Source organism: Sarcophilus harrisii, chromosome 2, assembly GCF_902635505.1.
Source record: "Sarcophilus harrisii chromosome 2, mSarHar1.11, whole genome shotgun sequence".
Classification (NCBI taxonomy): domain Eukaryota; kingdom Metazoa; phylum Chordata; class Mammalia; order Dasyuromorphia; family Dasyuridae; genus Sarcophilus; species Sarcophilus harrisii.
Genome location: NC_045427.1, coordinates 577313736 through 577333738, shown reverse-complemented (window position 1 = coordinate 577333738; position 20003 = coordinate 577313736). Strand labels below are relative to the sequence as shown.

The window sequence follows — 20003 nt, the reverse complement described above, 5'->3', positions numbered from 1 at the left end:
TACTTAAACCAGTTCAAGTACTGAACAACCAGAAGTCTGACCTTTTCTTAAATTGTTAAAATGCCTAATTAGGATATCAAAAATAATCAAAAATAAAAAAAAATCAAAATTAATTTTCTTAAAGAAAATTTCTCCTTAGTGAATAAAAAAATTAAGATTTAATAATTGAATGGAATAAATACATAATAGAGGGAAGTTAGAGGGCACAAAGAACTCAGTATCAGATTTTGGAATCTGAAAGACGCAAGTTCAAATCCTACTTCAGACATTTATGAACACTGATGCTGGGCAAGTTACTTAACCTTTTCTGCCTCAGTTTCCTCATCTGTAAAATTAAGACCCTAGCTGTAAGACTTAAATGAAATAGTTGTAAAGAGCTTGGCAAACCTTAAAGCACTAGAAAAATACTAGTTGTTGTTAACAATCACAAAGTTATTTAAATGTCCACTAGAGACTTGTTCTTAAATCTATTGTCCTTGACTCCAACCCTACTTACCAATACCAACCTACATACCAATACCAATACCTCTTTTTAGTCTAGCCATAACACAAACCTTTTACAAATGGAAATACAAAAATATTTTGTTGACTTTTTAATCACAGACAGTGTGTCAGTTCACATTGCAGGGAAGGTGCCAATCTACACTGACAAAAGGAATTTCAATATTAATGTCTAGTTCCTATCCTTGTTAACAAAATACACTAGAATCTTTTTATAGCTGCATCCTGAGTATTAGTGCCCATGGTGTTTGGGAAGGTAATGAGTTAAATGATTTAACCTATACTATATCCAAATGCATTGTACGTAACAAGGGATGACTAATATAATTCATATATTGTAAAAGATAAATTAAGTAGATACACTGACAAAACCTGGTAAAGTAAAAATAAATGGAATCATTCTGGAAGGCCTACCTTTTGACTTAACTATACCACTAGCCAGCAGAACCCCAAAGAAAATAAAGGAAAAGCAAAATGTCTTACGTATACAAAAATATTTATTTTTTGTGATGGTTGAGAACTAAAAACTAAGAGGGTACTTATCACCTGGGAAACAGTGAAACAAAATGTAAATGTAGTAGAATACAATTGTGCTATAAAAACTAATGAAGAGGAAGACTTCAGAGAAACCGACAGATATCAAAATGAATTAACTGTTGTAAAATAAAGTGAGCAGAATCAGGAGAACATTTATAACAACACTGTAAAAATGAACAATTTTGAAATACATAAGCTTTCTGATAAATAACAAACATAATGATCAAACATGATTCTGGCATTATGATAAGAATGCTATCCATGTCCTGACAGGGGAGTAGACAAAAATGTAAAATGAGACACATTTTTATATAAAGATACATTTATGTACATATATTTTATATGACTATACGTATTTATTATTATACTATAATATTATTTTTATTATACTATACATATTTTTCCCCACAAGGAGGGGTCTGTCAAGAAGCACTAAAGTATCAGGCCCTGGGCTAAACATTGAGGAATACAAAAAAAGGCAAAAAAAATCCCTGCTCTCAAGGAGCTCATATTCTAATGGAGAAGACTACCTGAAAACCTTTAATTTAGGATAAGCTGAAGGTATCAGAGAAAGCATTAAGTTTTAGAAGGGCTGGAAATGGACTTGCAGAAGATGCAACTTTAGCTTATACTCAAAGGAAACTGATTAAGCCAGGAGGGAGAGATGAAGAAGGAAAGAATTCCAGACTTAGGGACAACTAGTGAAAATGCTCCCAGGTATGAGTCAGAGTGTCAAGTGCAAGGAACAGCAAGGAGGCCATTGTCACTAGATCAAAATGTGTGGGGAGAAATAAAGTCTAAAAAGAATAGACAGGGAGGAAGAAAGATAAAACCTATACTTGAAAATCGAGGAGTGGAAGCAGAATCCAAAAAAAAACAAAAAAACCCATGAAAAACATTAAATTATATTGCTAGTCAGTAGGAAATAGTACAAAAGTGATATGAGAATACCTCAAAAAAAGAAAACCAGAAAGGTTAAGACACATAACAAGAGTTCAATTACTGGTCAGAACATTCAATAATTATCTCTGAAACCAATTAAAATGTTTCCATATTTTTCATTCCTAAAACATTTTAGCATTAATTTCAGATTTATGTTTTTTATTTTTTTCTGAAGCAACTGGGGATAAATGACTTTCCCAGGGTCACACAGGTAGGAAGTGTTAAGTGTCTGAGACCAGATTTGAACTCAGTTCCTCTTGACTTCAGGGCTGGTGCTCTATCCACTTGCCACCTTGCTGCCCCCAGATTTATATTTTTGATCAAACTAATTATGAGAAAATTTACAAGAAATCTGAAAAATATATCGAGAAAAGATGATGTGGGACTTATGATTATTCCGGGAAATCAATTATATCTTTTATTCTATATTACTTATTATCATATATCATTTACTTTTCTCATCTGAAATCTGATTTCATAACAATGATTTAAACAAACAAAAATTAAATCCGTAAAAGAATAAGAAGCTGTTTTGCTTTCTTAGAAGTTCACCATTGTCCTCTAGTTCCAAATCATTCTTTTTCCGGCATTAGACAGAACAAGAGGAAAAGAACAGAAGCACTGCTCTAGAAGGGACCTTTTAAAAAGTGCATGTGGCCAGCTACATGTTTTTCCTCACAAAAGAAAAACCAGGCTCAGCATTCCTACTTTATACAAACAATAAATATCTTTTTCAACAACTGTGTGACCCCTTGTCTCCCACAGTTATCAAATATTCATATTACACTGCCTCTTCTAGTTCCATGCCATGAGAACTCTTATAGCAATGTTGTAGGAAAATCTTCTTGCTATTTCATAAGCAAACATTTAGATAGCATCAAAGTAATTCAAATACTTCATGAGGTATAATGGCAGTTCAATAAAGAGGACAAGCCCCCCCCCCAATTTTTTTTCCAAATTAATTTTGGGAATGACAGAGTTTATTTTTTAGGAAATAATTACTCACACCAATCTCGATTAGATCTTTTAACATATATTTATTCCAAAAAAATCTCTCATCAACCTAGAAAAAGCACAAAGAAAAACAAAGTTCAGGGATCACTTCTCCTCAGTTTGTAATTCAAAAACAAGACAGTTTCACAAAATTGATATTTTTAAAGTATAATCCTGGTATAACAAGAACTCAAGATGCAAAATCAGGAAAGGTCTAGCTTCAAATCCTAACTGTGTACCTGATCAGTCTGTGGGACCATGTCTACATGGGGATATTGTTACTTGTGGTACAAGCTCATAGAGAAGTTGTTAGAATGCACTGAGATACTATATAGAAAATATATAGTGGCTGACACTACACAATATCAATTGTTACTATTGTTATTATTGTTGTAATCAGGAGTGGGTACTTACGTTTTGCCAAAGTGGTAAGTTTTTGTTCTCACAAACACTTTGCCTTTGCACCGAGTTGGTCAAGTCATAAGTTAAACTATAATAAAAGGATTCTGAATCCATGAACATTTTTAATAATTCTTCCAGTAATCTCCTTTCTAATTTCTCCTTCTCTTTACTTTCCTTCACCTACAAAGCAAAATGAAGTAGAATTTTCATCCAACACTTATAATTTTTAAAAAATGGGGCAGCCTGGCATAGGCAATGAGAGGTGGCCTTGGAACCATCAAGACCCCAGGTTAATTACTGCCCCTGACATACTTTCAGGGTAACCCTGGGCAAAACATGTAACCTTTAAGTACTCTGGACAATTCTCAAAGGCTTTATGGATTTGCAGAGAATGTCAATCTGCATTGGAAGAATGAAATTTTCTCATAAGAATTATAAAAAAAAGTTTAAATAGAACAAATCTATTTTTGAACACAATTGCATTAAATTACCTTATAATATAAATCTAGTCAAAACTAATTACAAAACCTAAACAAACTGAAGCAACTTCTTACCTTCTTTTTATTGGGAACAGATACATTTGATTTAATATGAGTAAAGGTCTTAAGTAGAAACTTTGTGTCATCAGGAGATTGTGTAATCTTCTCTGGTTTGTTAATTCCAAAGTGGTGCTTCTTACAGAGCTGAATGATTAAAAATAAAATTATTTATGATGAATATTTAAATCAATAATTAAAATAAAACTAAGATTCTTAGTGAATTCTGATGCCCAAATTTTAAAGGATTAGCAAGGAGACTAACTGAACACAGACTTTGAAATTCGGCGATTGCAAAACAGAAAATAATAATAAACTAAATTTATTTGTTAATGAATATTTTTCAATTTTACTGTGAATTTCCATTTTATGAATGTCAATTCATAATGTCATTAATACAAGCATTCTCTTCATCAGGAACTGCAAGCTACTGAATGTCATTTTAGTTATAATTTTCATTTGATTTTAATATTTTCATCTATTTTTCAAAAATCATATAAATATATTAAGTAAATAAATTCCCAGATATTTGACAGCGTATGTCATTGTAAATGAAGTTTCCCATTTTAAAAATATTTTGTTCTATACTATATGATGACCAGTTCTGATGGACCTGGCCATCAATTGTTGATCAACGAGATCAACCAAATCAGTTCCAATGGAGCAGTAATGAACTGAACCAGCTACGCCCAGAGAAAGAACTGTGGGTGATGACTAAAAACCATTACATTGAATTCCCAATCCCTATATTTATGCCCACCTGCATTTTTGATTTCCTTCACAAGCTAATTGTACAATATTTCAGAGTCTGATTCTTTTTGTACAGCAAAATAACGTTTTGGTCATGAATACTTATTGTGTATCTAATTTATATTTTAATGTATTTAACATCTACTGGTCATCCTGCCATCTAGGGGAGGGGGTGGGGAGTAAGAGGTGAAAAATTGGAACAAGAGGTTTGGCAATTGTTAATGCTGTAAAGTTACCCATGCATATAACCTGTAAATAAAAGGCTATTAAATAAATAAATAAATAAATAAAAATGTATATTGAGAAAAAAAATTTAAAAAATAAAAATAAAAATATTTTGTTCATTCTCCAGTATGGAAAAATATGAGCTCCTTTACTTCACATATCTATCAGTTGCAAATATTGTTATTACTTTTACAACCATTCTAGCTACTCACACACCTATCCATAGTTTAAGCCTTCATTCCTTTCACCTTATTGCAAAAATCTTCTAATTTGCAAAGTGTATAATTATACATAAATGTACACACGTGTACAATATATACATATATAGTAGTATTTCTATTTATCCTATATATACTTTTTTCCTTTTAAATTTTTTTTATTTTAAAGTTTTTTTATTTTGAAAACATATGCATAACAAGAGAACTGTTCGGTTCTGCACACATGTATTATATCTAAGATATACTATAACATATTTAACATGTATAAGACTGCTTGCCATCTAAGGGAGGAGGTGATGGGAGGGAAGGGAAAAGTCGGAATAGAAGTGAGTGCAAGGGATAATGTTATAAAAAATTACCCAGGCATATGTTTTGTCAATAAAAAGTTACAATAAAAAAAAAAAAGAAAAGAAAACATATGCATAGATAATTTTTAACAGTCACCCTTGCAAAACCTTGAGTTTCAATTTTTTTCTCCCTCCCTTTTCCCTACCTTTCTCCCTAGATGGCAAACAATCCAATATATGTTAAACATTATGCTGCACATACTTTTATGCGTACTTATCATGGTTCCCATTCTAACATAAGCTCATTCTGAGTAGGGATGGATTCATTTTGTGTGTCTGTGTCTCCAGCATGTAGCACACTACCTGGCACATTGTAAGTGCTTAATAAAAACTTATTGAATGAATGATTTCCGAACTCATTTGTTTCATTTTTTATTATTGAGCCAGCTGGATTTTAATACCTGATAGAATGTAAGCACCTTGAGGACAAGAGCCATTTCACATTTGTCTTTGTTTATCTTAGCCTGCTCTGTACACAGTGTTTTTTTTAAAAAGCTGTTTGATGTACACAATGACTTAATGAACTCTTTATATTCAATGTTAACCTTGCTAGCATCTTTTTTCTGACTTATTGCAGCTACTGGCCTTTCAAATACCATATCAAACAAAAATAGTTTATGACTATTTCTACACATATATTCTAGTTTGGTGCCTATTTTAGTTTAAGAATTACAGTTCAGTTTAAAAAACGATTAATGCTAGAAGACAAGTAGATCATATACTTTTTACAACTGTAGGAAGAAAATATATTTTTTCCCAGAATATAAATTTTTTTAATAATAGCTTTTTATTTTCAAAATATATGCAAATAGTTTTCAACATTCACCTTTGCAAAATCTTGTGTTCCAAATATTCCCCTCCCCTAGACAGCAAGTAATCCAATATAGTTTAAATGTGTGCAGGTCTTGGAAACATATTTCCACATTTATCATGTTGCAAGAGAAAAATCAGAACAAAAGGGGGAAAATGAGAAAGAAAAAAAGCAAGCAAACAACAAAAAAGGTGAAAATAACTATGTTGTGATCTACAATCAGTCCCCATAGTCTCCTCTGTGGATGAGGATGGCTCTTGCCATCACAAGGCCTGAATCACCTCTCTGTTGAAAAGAGCCATGTCCACCAGAAATGTTCATCACATAATCTTGTTGCTGTTGTACAATGTTCTCTTGATTTTATTCACTTCACTTAGCATCAGTTCATGTAACTCTAGGAGATATACTCTTTACTAAATAAAACAGAGACAATTACAAAAGATTAAAAAAAAAAAAGTTAAGCTTGATTCCTGGAGGCAGGAAGATCTGAGTTCAAATCCAACCTCAGACACTAGTTTTGTAATTCAAGGCAAGTCATTTAATCTTTGTCTACCTCAACTGTTTTCTCAACTGTAAAAGGACCTAACTACATGAAAGGTTGTGCAGATCAAATGAGATAGTTATTTAAAAAAAACTCTCCACAGAACCACCTCGATGCTTCCTATACATAAATGAGTTTTAGTCTTATTGTTTCCTCAGGACAGGGAGGAGATGGTAGGTAAAAAGAAGGAAAGTTGGAGGTGAAAATAAAATTGATTTTTTTTTTAAAAAGAGCAGTGTCATAATTTTCTGCTGAGATGGAGACAGGAACTGAAGGCAGGCCAAGTTTCCATATATCTATTCCAACAAAAATATAAAGTTCATCCTAGATTAAACAATGATTAAGAAATCCAACAAGAACCTACAAAGAGAACCTTTAAAATGTCAGCTAGGTGCCCCACCAAAGTGTGCAGGGTAGCGTTCCAATGGAGCAGAGCCTACCAGGAGAATCTATAGACTGTAATAGTGTTTCAAGAAAACAAGCAGAAAGCTCACTTGGAAGCCGTAGGAAATAGGAAATAGCAGGGGAAAGGTGGTGCTTACCCAATGCAGATAAAGTATTCAGAATTCAGAGGCTTTGTGGTCACTGAGGAGCCAGAGAGGGCCCGAAAAACCCAACCCCCTAAAGTTCAAATATCCCTTTCTTTCCCTAAACTGAAAGATAAAAATCTGAAGAACACAAGGTGAGGTCAAGCAAGGCTGACCACCTGACTCAAAGGCACAGAAAAGGACAGAACTGGCCCTAGCACAAAGCTCCAATTTACAAACTAAAGCTGAAAAGATGAATAAAAAACATCATCCAGAATAAAAAATTACTGAGAATCTAATGTCCTAACAATCTGAAGCTAGACAATCAATGAGGAAAAATGTGTGGTAATGTGAAACATCATTCTCCCACAAAACCTACATGGATAACTAGAAGAAATTAAGCAACAGCTAAAAAACAAAATAAAAATTCCAGAGGGGAAAAAAGGGGGCAAAAGAAAAAAGCAGTTCAGAAGAAAAAGTAGAACAGAATGTCAAGAATTAGAATAGCCAGACATAAACAAAAGTTAAAAAAAAATCAGAACAAAATCAAAACGCTGAAAAATACAAGAAAATGTAACATGTATTATATTAAAAAAAAAAAAAAAAAAATCAGAGAAAACCCTGAAAACCATGATTAAAAAAAAATACATATCTTGACATGGCATTTTAAGAAATCATAAATAAAAACTACCTACATCTATTAGAATTGGACAACAACATTAAGAAAGCAGAAAAGAATCCTAAAAGGATAAGTCATAGTGTCACAGCCAAAATCCTGAGCTCAAAGAAAAATAATCCAAGTATTCAAGGATTTCAAGGACCAAAAAAATCATATTTCAGACCATATAAGAAAGATCCAGTAGTCTTTCCTTAAAAGCAGGGGGTATCATTTCTCTTTCAGGTGGATAGCATACTTCATCTCTGGTCCTCTGCAACTGTATATAGTTGGTTACTGTATTGAATAGACTTTAAGTCTTTCAAAGTTCACATTACAATTTTGTTGTGTAAACTGTTCTGGTTCTACTCACTTCATTCTGAATTGAGTCATATAAGTCATCTCAGGTTTCTTTTAAACCATGTATTTATTTTTTACAGAACAAATGTATTCAATTACATTCATATACTGTAACACTTTTAGAGACTTCCAATTGATGGCCACTCCTTTATGATCCTTTGCTACAACAAAAAGCAGCTAAAATATCTTTTATAATCCTTTTCCTCTTTGTACAGTTTTTTCGGGGTATAATCTACTAGTGATATCAATACATCAAAGGATATTAATTACAAATCAAATTGATTTCTAGAATGATTGCTGCTCTGCAGTATTGTTTTGAGATTTGGTACTATGATCCCTTCCCTCCCCAATTTCTTCATTAATTCCCTTGAGATGCCTGACTTGTTAAAATTATTTTTATAGATGAATTTAATTATTTTTATAGTTCTATAAAACAATTCTTTGGTATTTTGATTAGTATAGAACTAAAAAAGTAAATTAATTTAGATAATCTTATCACTTTATCATATTGGTTTGTTTTTAACCCATGAAGAAACCCATATTTCTTTAGTTATTTAGACCTGTTCTTTATATATATATATATATATATATATATATATATATATATATATATATATGTATGTATATAGTGTCCTATAGCTAACGTTCATATAGTTTTCATATGTATCTTGGCAATAAATTTCTAAATATTTTATACTTTCTGTAATTATAAATGGAATTTCTTTTTTTTTTTTTGTTTCTTCCCATTGGCTATTGTTGATAATACACTGAAATACTAATGACTTATATGGTTTTATTTTATATTTTATAACTGGCAAATTATTTTTTAATTAATTTTTAGCTCACTCCTTGGGGTTCTTTAAGTAAGAATGCAAAATGGACTAATTTTGTTTACTGTATATACTTATTCCCTCAATTTCTTTTTCTTATCTTATTCTAACTAGTATTTATAGCACTATATAAAATGGTAGTGGTGACAATGGACATTCCAGCTTTCAAACTATCATACTGGCTAATATAATAGAAAAGGAATATAATAGAAAAGGAGAGTGACAAATGTTGGGTAAATTGGGACACAAATGCACTATTGATGGAGTTGTGAAGTGATTTAATCAATGTGGAGAAAAATTTGGAATGTGCCTAAAGGACTATAAAACTGCAAGCCCTCTGATCCAGCAATACCATTACTTAATCTGTAAATCAAAGTTAGCAAAGAAAAAGAAAAAGGACATATATACCAAAATATTTATAGCAGCTGTTTGTGGTGGCAAAGAATTGGAAAACAAGAATATGCCCATCAAAATTGGGGAATGGCTAAACAAAATGTGGTATAAAATTAGGATGGAATACTATTGTGCTTTAAGAAATGATGAACAGGAGGCAGCTAGGTATACTGATATTTATTGAGAGGTTGTGTTGTAGGGGTGAATGAGTAAGGGAAGAGTCCCAGAAGGTTTATGGTAGCAACAAATAGGATAAGGGTTATAAGTATAAGGGCTCATGTTCAACCAAGGTTATTATATATTGTTATTATTTGTTTGGTGATGAGTCGGATAAGTCAGATTTGTAGAATTTGGATTTGATTAGAAAGTCAACGCTTAGGCGTTGTAAAAACTAGACAAGGGAAAAGTATAATAATAGGTAAGGTAGAGATGCCTATAATAGTAGGGCAGATGAAAGGGGCAAATAGATTTTAGTTCGTTTTTTCTCTCAAGGGAACGGAATTTCTGGGAGTTTGAGGATTTCTTCTGGAGAATAGATATAAATTATTTCGATACCAATGAATTGTAGTTGGAATTAGCAGAAAATGTTAATGATGGTTAGGCCGGCAACGTGAAATCAAGCTGATGTTTCTAATTGAGGTATAGCTTTGAGAAGTGCAGTGGATGAGTCTGAAGTCAGGAGGACCTGAGTTCAAATCTGACCTCAGACACATTAACACTTCTTAGCTGTGCGACCCTGTGCAAGTTACTTAACCCCAATTGCCTCAGCAAAAAAAGAAAAAAAAAATAAAGAAATGATGAACAGGACGGTTTAAAAAAAAAAAAAACTCAGTGAAGACTTACATGAACTGATACAAAATGAGATAAACAGAACCAGGAAAATATTGTACAATGAATGACTGGGCAGGACTTAACTGTTCTAATCAAGAAAATGGTCCAAAACAATTCTGAAGAACTTATGAGAAAATATGCCATTCTCCTTCAGAAAAAGAAATAATGGAATCTAAATAAAGACTGCTGCATAATTTTTCTGACATTTTATTTTTCTTGGGATTTTTTTGTTCTTGTTTTTACTGTACCATAGCTAATATGGAAATGTTTTGCAAGATTTCATATGTGTAAGTGATATTATATTTCATGACTTCTCAATAGATGGGGGAGGAGAGGGAAACAAAAAAATTAGAAACTTTTTTTAAATGCTTAAAATAAATTGTAAGAAGTTTTTTTTTTAAATTATTGATTGCTATAATCTATGACTTTTTTGGTTCTTGTTTCAACATGATCTATTATATTGATAGTTTCCTAATAATGAAACCACATGTACTCCTGATATAAATCAATCAAGTCATATAATATTACTTCTGGATATACTGCCAGAATCTCCTTGCTAATACTTTAAAATTTGGGTATCAAAATTCACTAGGCATCTTACAGTACTATTTTGATTTTCTAGTTTAAACATTAAGATCACATTTGTAGCATAAAAGGAATTTGGTGGGACTCCTTTTCTTATTTTTTTAAACAGATTACATGATACTGGAATTAATTGGGGGGCATTTTTGACAGAATTTGCTTGTAAATTTATTTAGTCTCATTTGGGGGAGATATGGCTAGTTCAATTTCTTTTTCTGAGATTGGGCATTAAACCATGTTCTCTATTTCTTTATCTTTTAATTCTGAATATTTTATATTTTTTGGTAAATGTATTCATCAATTAAGCTAGTGTCAAATAATTTCCTTTATTTTCCCTCATTTTGTGTGATCTTTTTCCTTTTTTGATACGGGTAATGTTTTATATTTTCTTATTTTGAAAAGCTCCTACTTTAATTTATTAATTAAAAATTCTGGAGAATACTTACAGTTTGTCAATTGTCTGATTTTCAAGATTTTTATTAGTATTTTTAATTGAGGTTTATTAATTTGTTGGTTTTCTAGGCTGCTATTATTTTTAATGACTATCCAATTTGAATGTCTTTCTTTTGCTTATTTAGAAATATATATGTTTTCTCTAAAAACTGTGGTACGTTGTCCCATTGTTAGCATTATCTTCAATGACATTATGTATTAGTTTTATGGTTTATTCTTTAATCGACCCATTTTTTAATTATTTAGTTTCAAATTAATTTTTATCAATTCTGGGGGCAGCTAGATGGCACCATGGATAGAACACTGGCCCTGAAGTCAGAAGGACCTGAGTTCAAACCCAGCCTCCAGACACTTAATATTTCCTAGCTGTGTGAACCTGGGCAAGTCACTTAACCGCAATTGCCCCAGCCAAAAAAAAAAAAGAAAAAAAGAAATTTTTATCAATTCTTAAATGTTTTTTATGAATGTTTTTAATTACATTTTAGTTCATAAAAGAAAAGTTTAATATTTCAGTTTTTCTGCATTTCTACATTTCAAGTACTTGTGCCATATATTGGTCAATTTTTGTAAAGATGTCATACATATCCTGAATATATAAACATACATACATACACACACACACACACACACACACACACACGTGTGTGTGTGTGCATATATTTGTGTGTATGTTGGTAGAATTGTGAATACATTCAGTCATTCTGGAGAGAAATTTGGAACTATACTCAAAAAGTTATCAAACTGTGCATACCCTTTAATCTAGCAGTGTTTCTACTGGGCTTATACCCCCAAAGAAATCTTAAAGAAGGGAAAGAGACCTTTATGTACCAAAGTGTTTGTGGCAGCCCTGTTTGTAGTGGCCAGAAACTGGAAAATGAGTGGATGCCGATCAACTGGAGAATGGCTGGATAAATTGTGGATTTTATGGAATATTATTGTTCTATAAGAAATGACCAGGAGGATGAATACAGAGAGGCTTGGAGAGACTGACATGAACTGATGCTGAGTGAAATGAGCAGAACCAGGAGATCATTACATACTTCAACAACAATACTGTGCGAGGATGTATTCTGAAGGAAGTGGATTTCTTCAGCAAAGAGAAGATCTAACTCAGTTCCAACTGATCAATGATGGACAGAAGCAGCTACACCCAAAGAAAGAACACTGGGAAATGAGTGTAAACTGTTTGCATTTTTGTTTGTCTTCCCAGGTTATTTTTTACTTTTTGAATTCAATTCTCCCTGTGCAACAAGAGAACTGTTCGGTTCTGTACATATATATTGTATCTATAACCTATTTAACATGTACAGGACTGCTTGCCATCTGGGGGGAAGGGGTAGAGAGAGGGAAGGGAAAAATTGGAACAGAAGTGAGTGCAAGGGATAATGTTGTAAAAAATTACCCAGGCATGGGTTCTGTCAATAAAAAGTTATAATTATGGAAAAAAAAAAAAAAAAAAGAGATGACTTCAGAGAATCCTACGTAGTACAAACTGACACAAAATAGAGTGAGGAGAAAATCAGAATTACAATTTATATAAAACTGTATTTATAATTATATTATATAAAACTGAAACATTTAAAATGCACAGAAGAAAACAGAAGTTCAGAATCAAGCACAAACAACTAGAACAATTTAAAGGTAATGTACAGAACTTACTACATGCTTTTTTCTTTTAAAAAATTTATTAGTTTTTGACATCTCCTGTTTTAAGATTTAGATTTCCATTTTTGAAACCACTCACTCTCTCCTCCCCAATGATGATAATAACTGAAACTGTACGTGTACAATCATATTAAACATATTTCCACATTAGTCATGTTACTACATCTTTTTTTTAAAGCAAGTAATATGATAGAGATTTACAATTTCACATAAAATCTTTTTTGATTTTATGAAAATGCTATTTGTGTTAAGAATTTTTCTTTTAAAAGAGAAATGCTTAACCTCATGATCTAATGCTGGTGGAAAAAAAAATAAGAATAACACAATGCTCTAGGGACCTGTGTTCTATGTTCTTTTCTTGTGTTTTTCAACATTTTTATCAATAACTTGAATAAATAATAATAGCCAGCATTTATGAAAGCTCATTTTAAGGTTTACTAACAATATATGTGTATCAAATTTGAAACAGTTAATAAAATGAATGATAAAATAAAGATCTTATAAGATTCTGAAAGACTAAAAAAGTTGGGCTAATAAAATGAGATGTAAATGGAACAATTATAAAATCTTAAACTAAGGTTTAAAATAATTGACTTCAGAATCATAAGATTGGAGAGAAACCAAAATATACCTGAAAAACAAAATTGATGACAAATGTTTTACACTGAAAAAAACAAGAAGCCTCATCATATACTAAATATAGTCACATGATGATGATGATTAGACATGCTGATACTTCCAAGAAAAATACAAAATGGTTCTCAAGTCTTAGTCTATTCTCAATCATCATATTTCCTGGTTTATCTTGTCATATTTTATGCTCTTTAAATAGGCTTTTCCCCCTGGATATTCTTTCCTCTTTTTTCTTGATCGTACTCTCTTACTTTGTTCTGCTACCTGCCTAATTGTTCAGCATTAGTAGCATGGCACCTAACTGTGAGTGCTCTTCAGGATTCTTTTTTAGCTCTTTTTTTTCTCCCTCTTCTCTATCTTGGCGACCTAACTGGATAACAAAACCAGAGACATCACCTCTATGTAGATGATATTCCCACAAATACATATTCAGGCCCAATTCCTAGTCCCCCAACACAGCTTCAGTCCTCCATAACCAGTAGTCTGTTGATTACCTTAAACTCAAATGGAACTCATTATCTTGTCCCCAAAACCATTCCCTACTCCAAACTTCTCCATTTTGGTTAGAGGCAACTTCTTTTCTCAGACTCTTTCTATCCTCTCATACTAACAGGAGCTTGCATTTTTCCACAACACATCTTGGCCTTTGCCACCCTTTTTAGTACTGCTATATATCTCACGCTCCTGAGATACTGGATAAGGACATGGCAGCATTCTCTCTCCTTCCAAATGCCACTTTCAGACCTCTCCCCTGTCATTCTTAGCTATGTTTGAGAGATTCCTTTGAGTTTCATTCTATTTGCACTAAACCACATCCTTTTAATTATCATCCCTTGTCTCTGACTCACCCTCTTTCCTCTTCATACCAATAACTACCTTCATAGTTAGTGACATCAATATTCATGCTCATAGTTACTCAACTTTAAGCCTGTTGACCTTCATCACAGAGGAAGGCTGTTTATAGCAAACAGAATACTGTACTGGATTTGGAAGATGCTAGTTCTGGGATTGCAAGCAGGTCACAGAGTCTCTTAGGCCCTCAGGACCTCATTCACTAAAATATGGATAACTTTATTACACACCTGTAAAGGGCAGGAATTCTGTATGATAGGACAGGCCAGCCACCAAGATGGTGGGAGATGGAATGTCTTTAGTCCAGTCCTTATTGGCTCTTATATACTCTATTATAAGTACATCATCTTAGGTGTCAGAACTATATTAAATACTAAGTACATGTAAAACTAGATAACCATTGTATTATCAATTCCACTGAGTTAACACTTTGTTGTAGGACTAAATCAATCATACTGAGCTTTAAGTATATTTCTCCAAAGTTCCTGCCATTTACACAAACCCCACAAAAGTGCTTGGAGGAAAGTATTGTGAAAACATTAAAGCTTCCATTATCATTATCAGTCTTCAGTTGAAAAGCATTTAAATGCTAAGTCAATTATTGTGCAAACTACTTGATACAAACAAAGGCAGATAAGGTTTCCATCCTTTAACTGGGGTGCTGATTAATGACCAAATATATGACTGAAATGTCTTTTATTCAACAACAGTGTTCCTTTCAGAAAGGGTTTAAGGAAAACAGCCAACAACCATATTCTAAAGTAAAAGTTAGCATATATTTAGTCCTTCTCTCTAGCATATTAATTATTTTATATACTCCAGCAAACTCCTCCATTGGCACTCTTTGCCTGTCTCATAATTCAAGGTAATAACTTCCTTCTCAGATTTTTAAACAACTTTAAGCCCTATTTTCAAGAAGAATGGACAAAACAGTCTAATAGCAAGACCTGTATATGGATTGATTTCCTTCTTTCCTTTCTTCTTCTCTCTCTACTTCCCTTCCTCTCTCTCTCCTTTCCTTCCTTCCTTCCTCCCTCCTTTCTTTCTTTCCTTCATTTATTTATTTATTTATTTGCTGAGGGAAATTAGGGTTAAGCACACAGCTAGGAAGTGTTAAGTGTCTGAGATCAGATTTTAACTCAGGTCCTCCTGACTTCAGAGCTGGTGTTCTATCCACTGTACCACCTAGCTGCCCCAGGAGTCAATTTTCAAAAAGAAAAATAATACAAAAAGAATAGAATTTTATATAATTTTTCCAGGAAACGGGATTGAAAGCCAGGGATGTAGATTATTTGTTAGGATCCTTTTTATTTTTCTTTTGACTAAAAAAGGCCCACAGAGATTACAATTTTTTTAAAACACTAAACAACTAATGACAATTGTGTAGAATCAAATTCCCTTTCCAGAAGCTGAGCCAACTCTGTATGGAAGATCTTTAGTTCTATATTATAACTTTTGTACACATACCTTTAAAAAAGAAGAGGACAACAAAGAAAATTATGTACTATTATCTTTAAATCTATAAGTTTATAACTAAGATTAAGAACTAATAATTTTCCTCATTAAAAAAAGTTTTACCTTAAAGATGACATGTATCTTTAGCTATGTAAAGCTAGAATTTTAAAATGGACGTCTGATGGGAAACCAAATAAGGAAAACGATGCTTGCTATCTATTAAGGCAATGGAATACAACAAACAGGATATGCAGAAGTGGAATATAAGCCTATGAAACTTTAAAGATCTATTCTAAACAGTGAGAACATGTGTGCTCTCATTTCTACTATCATTACAGATTCTTTATTTCAATTTAGAGAAATTAAAAATTGCAGGGAGAAAAAAAAAGATGAAAACACAGTTTAATGGCCCAATACAGTGGGCAAAGGGTAGGCAACTGAATGTTAAAACGAACTATTTTCACAAGAAACAAAATATGGAAACAGATTTATTATGCTTTAACTCTAGGCCTAGAGTCTTTCCACACTTCAGTTCATCCTCCACTCAGCTGACAAAGTGTTCTTCCTTAAACTCAGATCTGACCATGTCACCCCCTGAAGTCAAAAAAATTCCACTGGCTCCCTATTGCCTCCAAGATCAAATATTAAGTCTTCTGTTCAGCTGTTAAAACGCTTCACAATCTGTCCCCATTCCTGTCTTTCCAATCTTTGTACATTTTACTGTCTTCCATGTATTCTATGTCTCAATGTTACTGGCCTTCTTGCTGTTCTCCACACATGACATTTCAAAAAATACTTGCTGGCAACATGTTTCACATACTAAAATGCTCTCCCTCTCCTCATCTCTACTTCCCAGCATCCCTGGTTCTCTTCAGGCATCAATTGGGGTCTTACCTTTTACAATAACCCTCTCTTGGTTCTCTTTAATTCTGGTGCCTTTCAGAGGCACCCTCTTTGTGTAATTTGCATGCTGTTACCCCATTAGACTGTGGGAGTACAGACTGTGTTTTTGGTTTTCTTTGTTCTCTCCATTTTTAGCATAGTACCTGATATACAATAGGCACTTAATAGATGCTAGCTGATTAATATAAAGAAAAAAGAACACCAAAGTGTAGCACAGTAACTTTCATATTTAAGGTTTTCTTAGAGATAAGGTGTGTGTGCGCAATTATATGTGAATAAGCATCAAAAATAATGAGAATGAAAAGAAGACTAATAGAAAGAAAAAGAAATCAAACTAATCAATGTATAATATTACAGCTTATTGGATTTTAAAATAAGTGCCTCGTCACAATTTGGCATGTTAACAGATCTGCCAAGGAGCCAGGATGTGTGTTCTGATCCTGCTCTGGCCTATCCTTGCCCAGGGGCAAGTTACTCTACCTCCTGGTGATCCCAGAAGCTCTTCAAAACTAAAGGGTACAGAAACATGGCCACTCCACACTGTCAAAGAGAACCTCCTCATCAGGGAGGTTCCATAACTGAAGAAATCACAGGTCTGGAGAAAACAAAATCAGATTGCTATAATTTCTTTCCTCAAAAACAATCAAGTCATCAATTATTGGACTTATCACAAGAACACAGGCTCAAGAATAATGAAAGTGAGATATCTATAAAATGTTCCTAAGAGACCCTTCAAACTGTATCATGAGAACATTTGACTAGATAGCCCTGTGTGATAATTACTTATTTGCTTTATAGTACACATGCTTTCAATAATGTCTCCATTGAAATCTAGAAGAAGATAACAAAATGCATGCCCTTTTATTGGAAAATAATTGATCCTTGATTATTTAGAGGCTCATTATCCAATCCATTAGCTTCTTTTCTTCTTTGTTCTTAAGCATCATTATAAAAAATTGTCATTGTGAAGAAAGGGAGGAAGCCAAGAGGCTGAAACTAAAATGGTTTAGTTTTGAATCATTAAAATGTCTCCTAAAGTGATCTGGGTATGAAGTTACTTCTTAAAATAAGAAGTGGAGATAATTTTCTTTATCTGTGCTCCTTTTTGTCCTCAATTAGTTTGGATAATTAAGAGTAGCTTCTTAAACCCCATTAACAAATACCATAATCTTCAGAAGCCTGATAACACAGTATACTGTAAAGGATACTGAACAGTGTTGCTTGGAAAAAAATACTTTGTAATCTGTACTTGAAAACAATATCTTTTCCATTTAACTAGCTGAAGTACCTTCCTTATTAAGTAAAGAACAAAAGAACAATTCAAACCTTTTACAATATTCTTGAAATTTGTAAAAATTTCCTTATAAAATGTTTTTGTCATATGCATATCCCTAGTAGTAGTACTGGGCTTATATCCCAAATAGATCATAAAAGAGGGAAAGGGATCCACATCTGCAAAAGTGTTTGTAGCAGCCTTTTTTGTAATGGCAAGAAACTGGAAACCAAGTAGATGCCCATCAATCAGAGAATGGCTGAATAAGTTACGATATATGAATATTATTGTTGTACAAGAAATGATCAACAAGATGATTTCAGCCTGGAGAAACTTACATGAACTGATGCTGACTGAAATGAGCAGAACCAGGAGATCATTATATACGGGAACAACAAAATTATAAGACAATCAATTCTGATAGACATGGCTCTTTTCAACAATGAGATGATTCAGACCAGTTGCAATGGTTTTGTGATGAAGAGAGCCATCTACACCCAGAGAGTGGTCTGTGAGAACTGAGTGAGGATCACAACATAGCATTTTCACTCTTTCTGTTGTTTGTTTGCATTTGGTTTTTCTCATTTTTTCCTTTTTGATCTGATTTTTCTGTGTGCAACAAGATAATTGTATATACATGTATACATATATTGGATTTAATATATATAACATCTATTGGATTATTTGACATCTGGGGGAGGGGTTGTGGGGAATGAGGGGAAATTTTGGAACACAAGGTTTTGCAAGAGTCGATGTTGAAAAATTATCTATGTATATGTTTTGAAAATAAAAAGCTTTAATAAAAAAATAAAATAAATTTTTTAGTCTTGCATTGTACTTTAAATAATGGTCAGATGGGAGGCTCAAAAATGTGTCAAATTTGTGGCTAACAAATAGTTAAGGAACCTGATTAAGAAAGTAAAAGTAGGAAGCAGCTAGGTGTCTCTTTAGGGGCAGGTAGATGGCACAGTGGATAGAGCACCAGCCCTGAAGTCAGGAGGACCTGAATTCAAATCTGACCTCAGTTATAACATCCTAGCTGTGTGACCCTGAGCAAGTCATTTAATCCTAAATGCCTCAGGGGGGAAAAAAACGTAGAGCCTATCTATAATCTTTTCCTGACCAAGAACTACTTCTTGTTTTGTTTTATTTGGGATTTTTTGAGAGGTAATTGGATTAAGTGACTTGCCCAGGATCACACAGCTAGGAAGTGTTAAGTGTCTGAGGCTGGCGTCCTCCTGACTCCAGGGCTAGTGTTCTATCCACAATGCCATCCTACCTACCCTTAAAGAGACACTTCTTAAGCCTCCAAATGGTAGGATAATGAAAAAGTCACAGTTACTCATTGAGGAGTGCAAACAGAATAGCCCAACACAAATTTTACCCCATCAAGGAATTTTCACATACACCTCCCAAGAAGCCTTAGCTCTAACAAAGGCACTCTCCCAGGAAAAACAGAATGAAGGATGTCAGCATAAGTAGACCTGAAGAATAACTTATTAAAGCTCTGAGGTTTACTCTGAAGTTATGATCTATTTTTACATGTAAGACTATGACAAGGTTAGGTCCTAACCCCACTACATTCAAGCTCGAGCTGTATTTTCAGATCATAATCTCAAACCCTAGTTCTTCCTTCCAGAGACCCTTAAAAGATAAAAAGCTCAAGCTGTCATGAGAATATTGGACTGGATAGCTCTGTCTTATAGTTACTTAAGTTTATTCAATTTGTAGTTAGCAACAACAAATTCTGGTAACCGAAGAATAAGAAATAAGTGGAGGGGTTTTCTA

At 33.1% G+C, this 20003-nt stretch overlaps 1 protein-coding gene across 3 annotated transcripts in view; it reads right to left on the bottom strand.

The window, feature by feature from the left end:
* The window catches only part of INPP5F (inositol polyphosphate-5-phosphatase F), an 86721-nt gene that overhangs the window by 26574 nt on the left and 40144 nt on the right, over positions 1 to 20003 (bottom strand). For all 3 annotated transcript variants that reach the window (XM_031955954.1, XM_031955955.1, XM_031955956.1), the window contains 3 exons: positions 3930 to 4058; positions 3388 to 3555; positions 2987 to 3043 (listed from right to left, as the gene is read on the bottom strand). In XM_031955954.1, coding sequence (XP_031811814.1) covers positions 2987 to 3043; positions 3388 to 3555; positions 3930 to 4058 — 354 coding nt within the window. The remainder of the gene's footprint in view (positions 1 to 2986; positions 3044 to 3387; positions 3556 to 3929; positions 4059 to 20003) is intronic.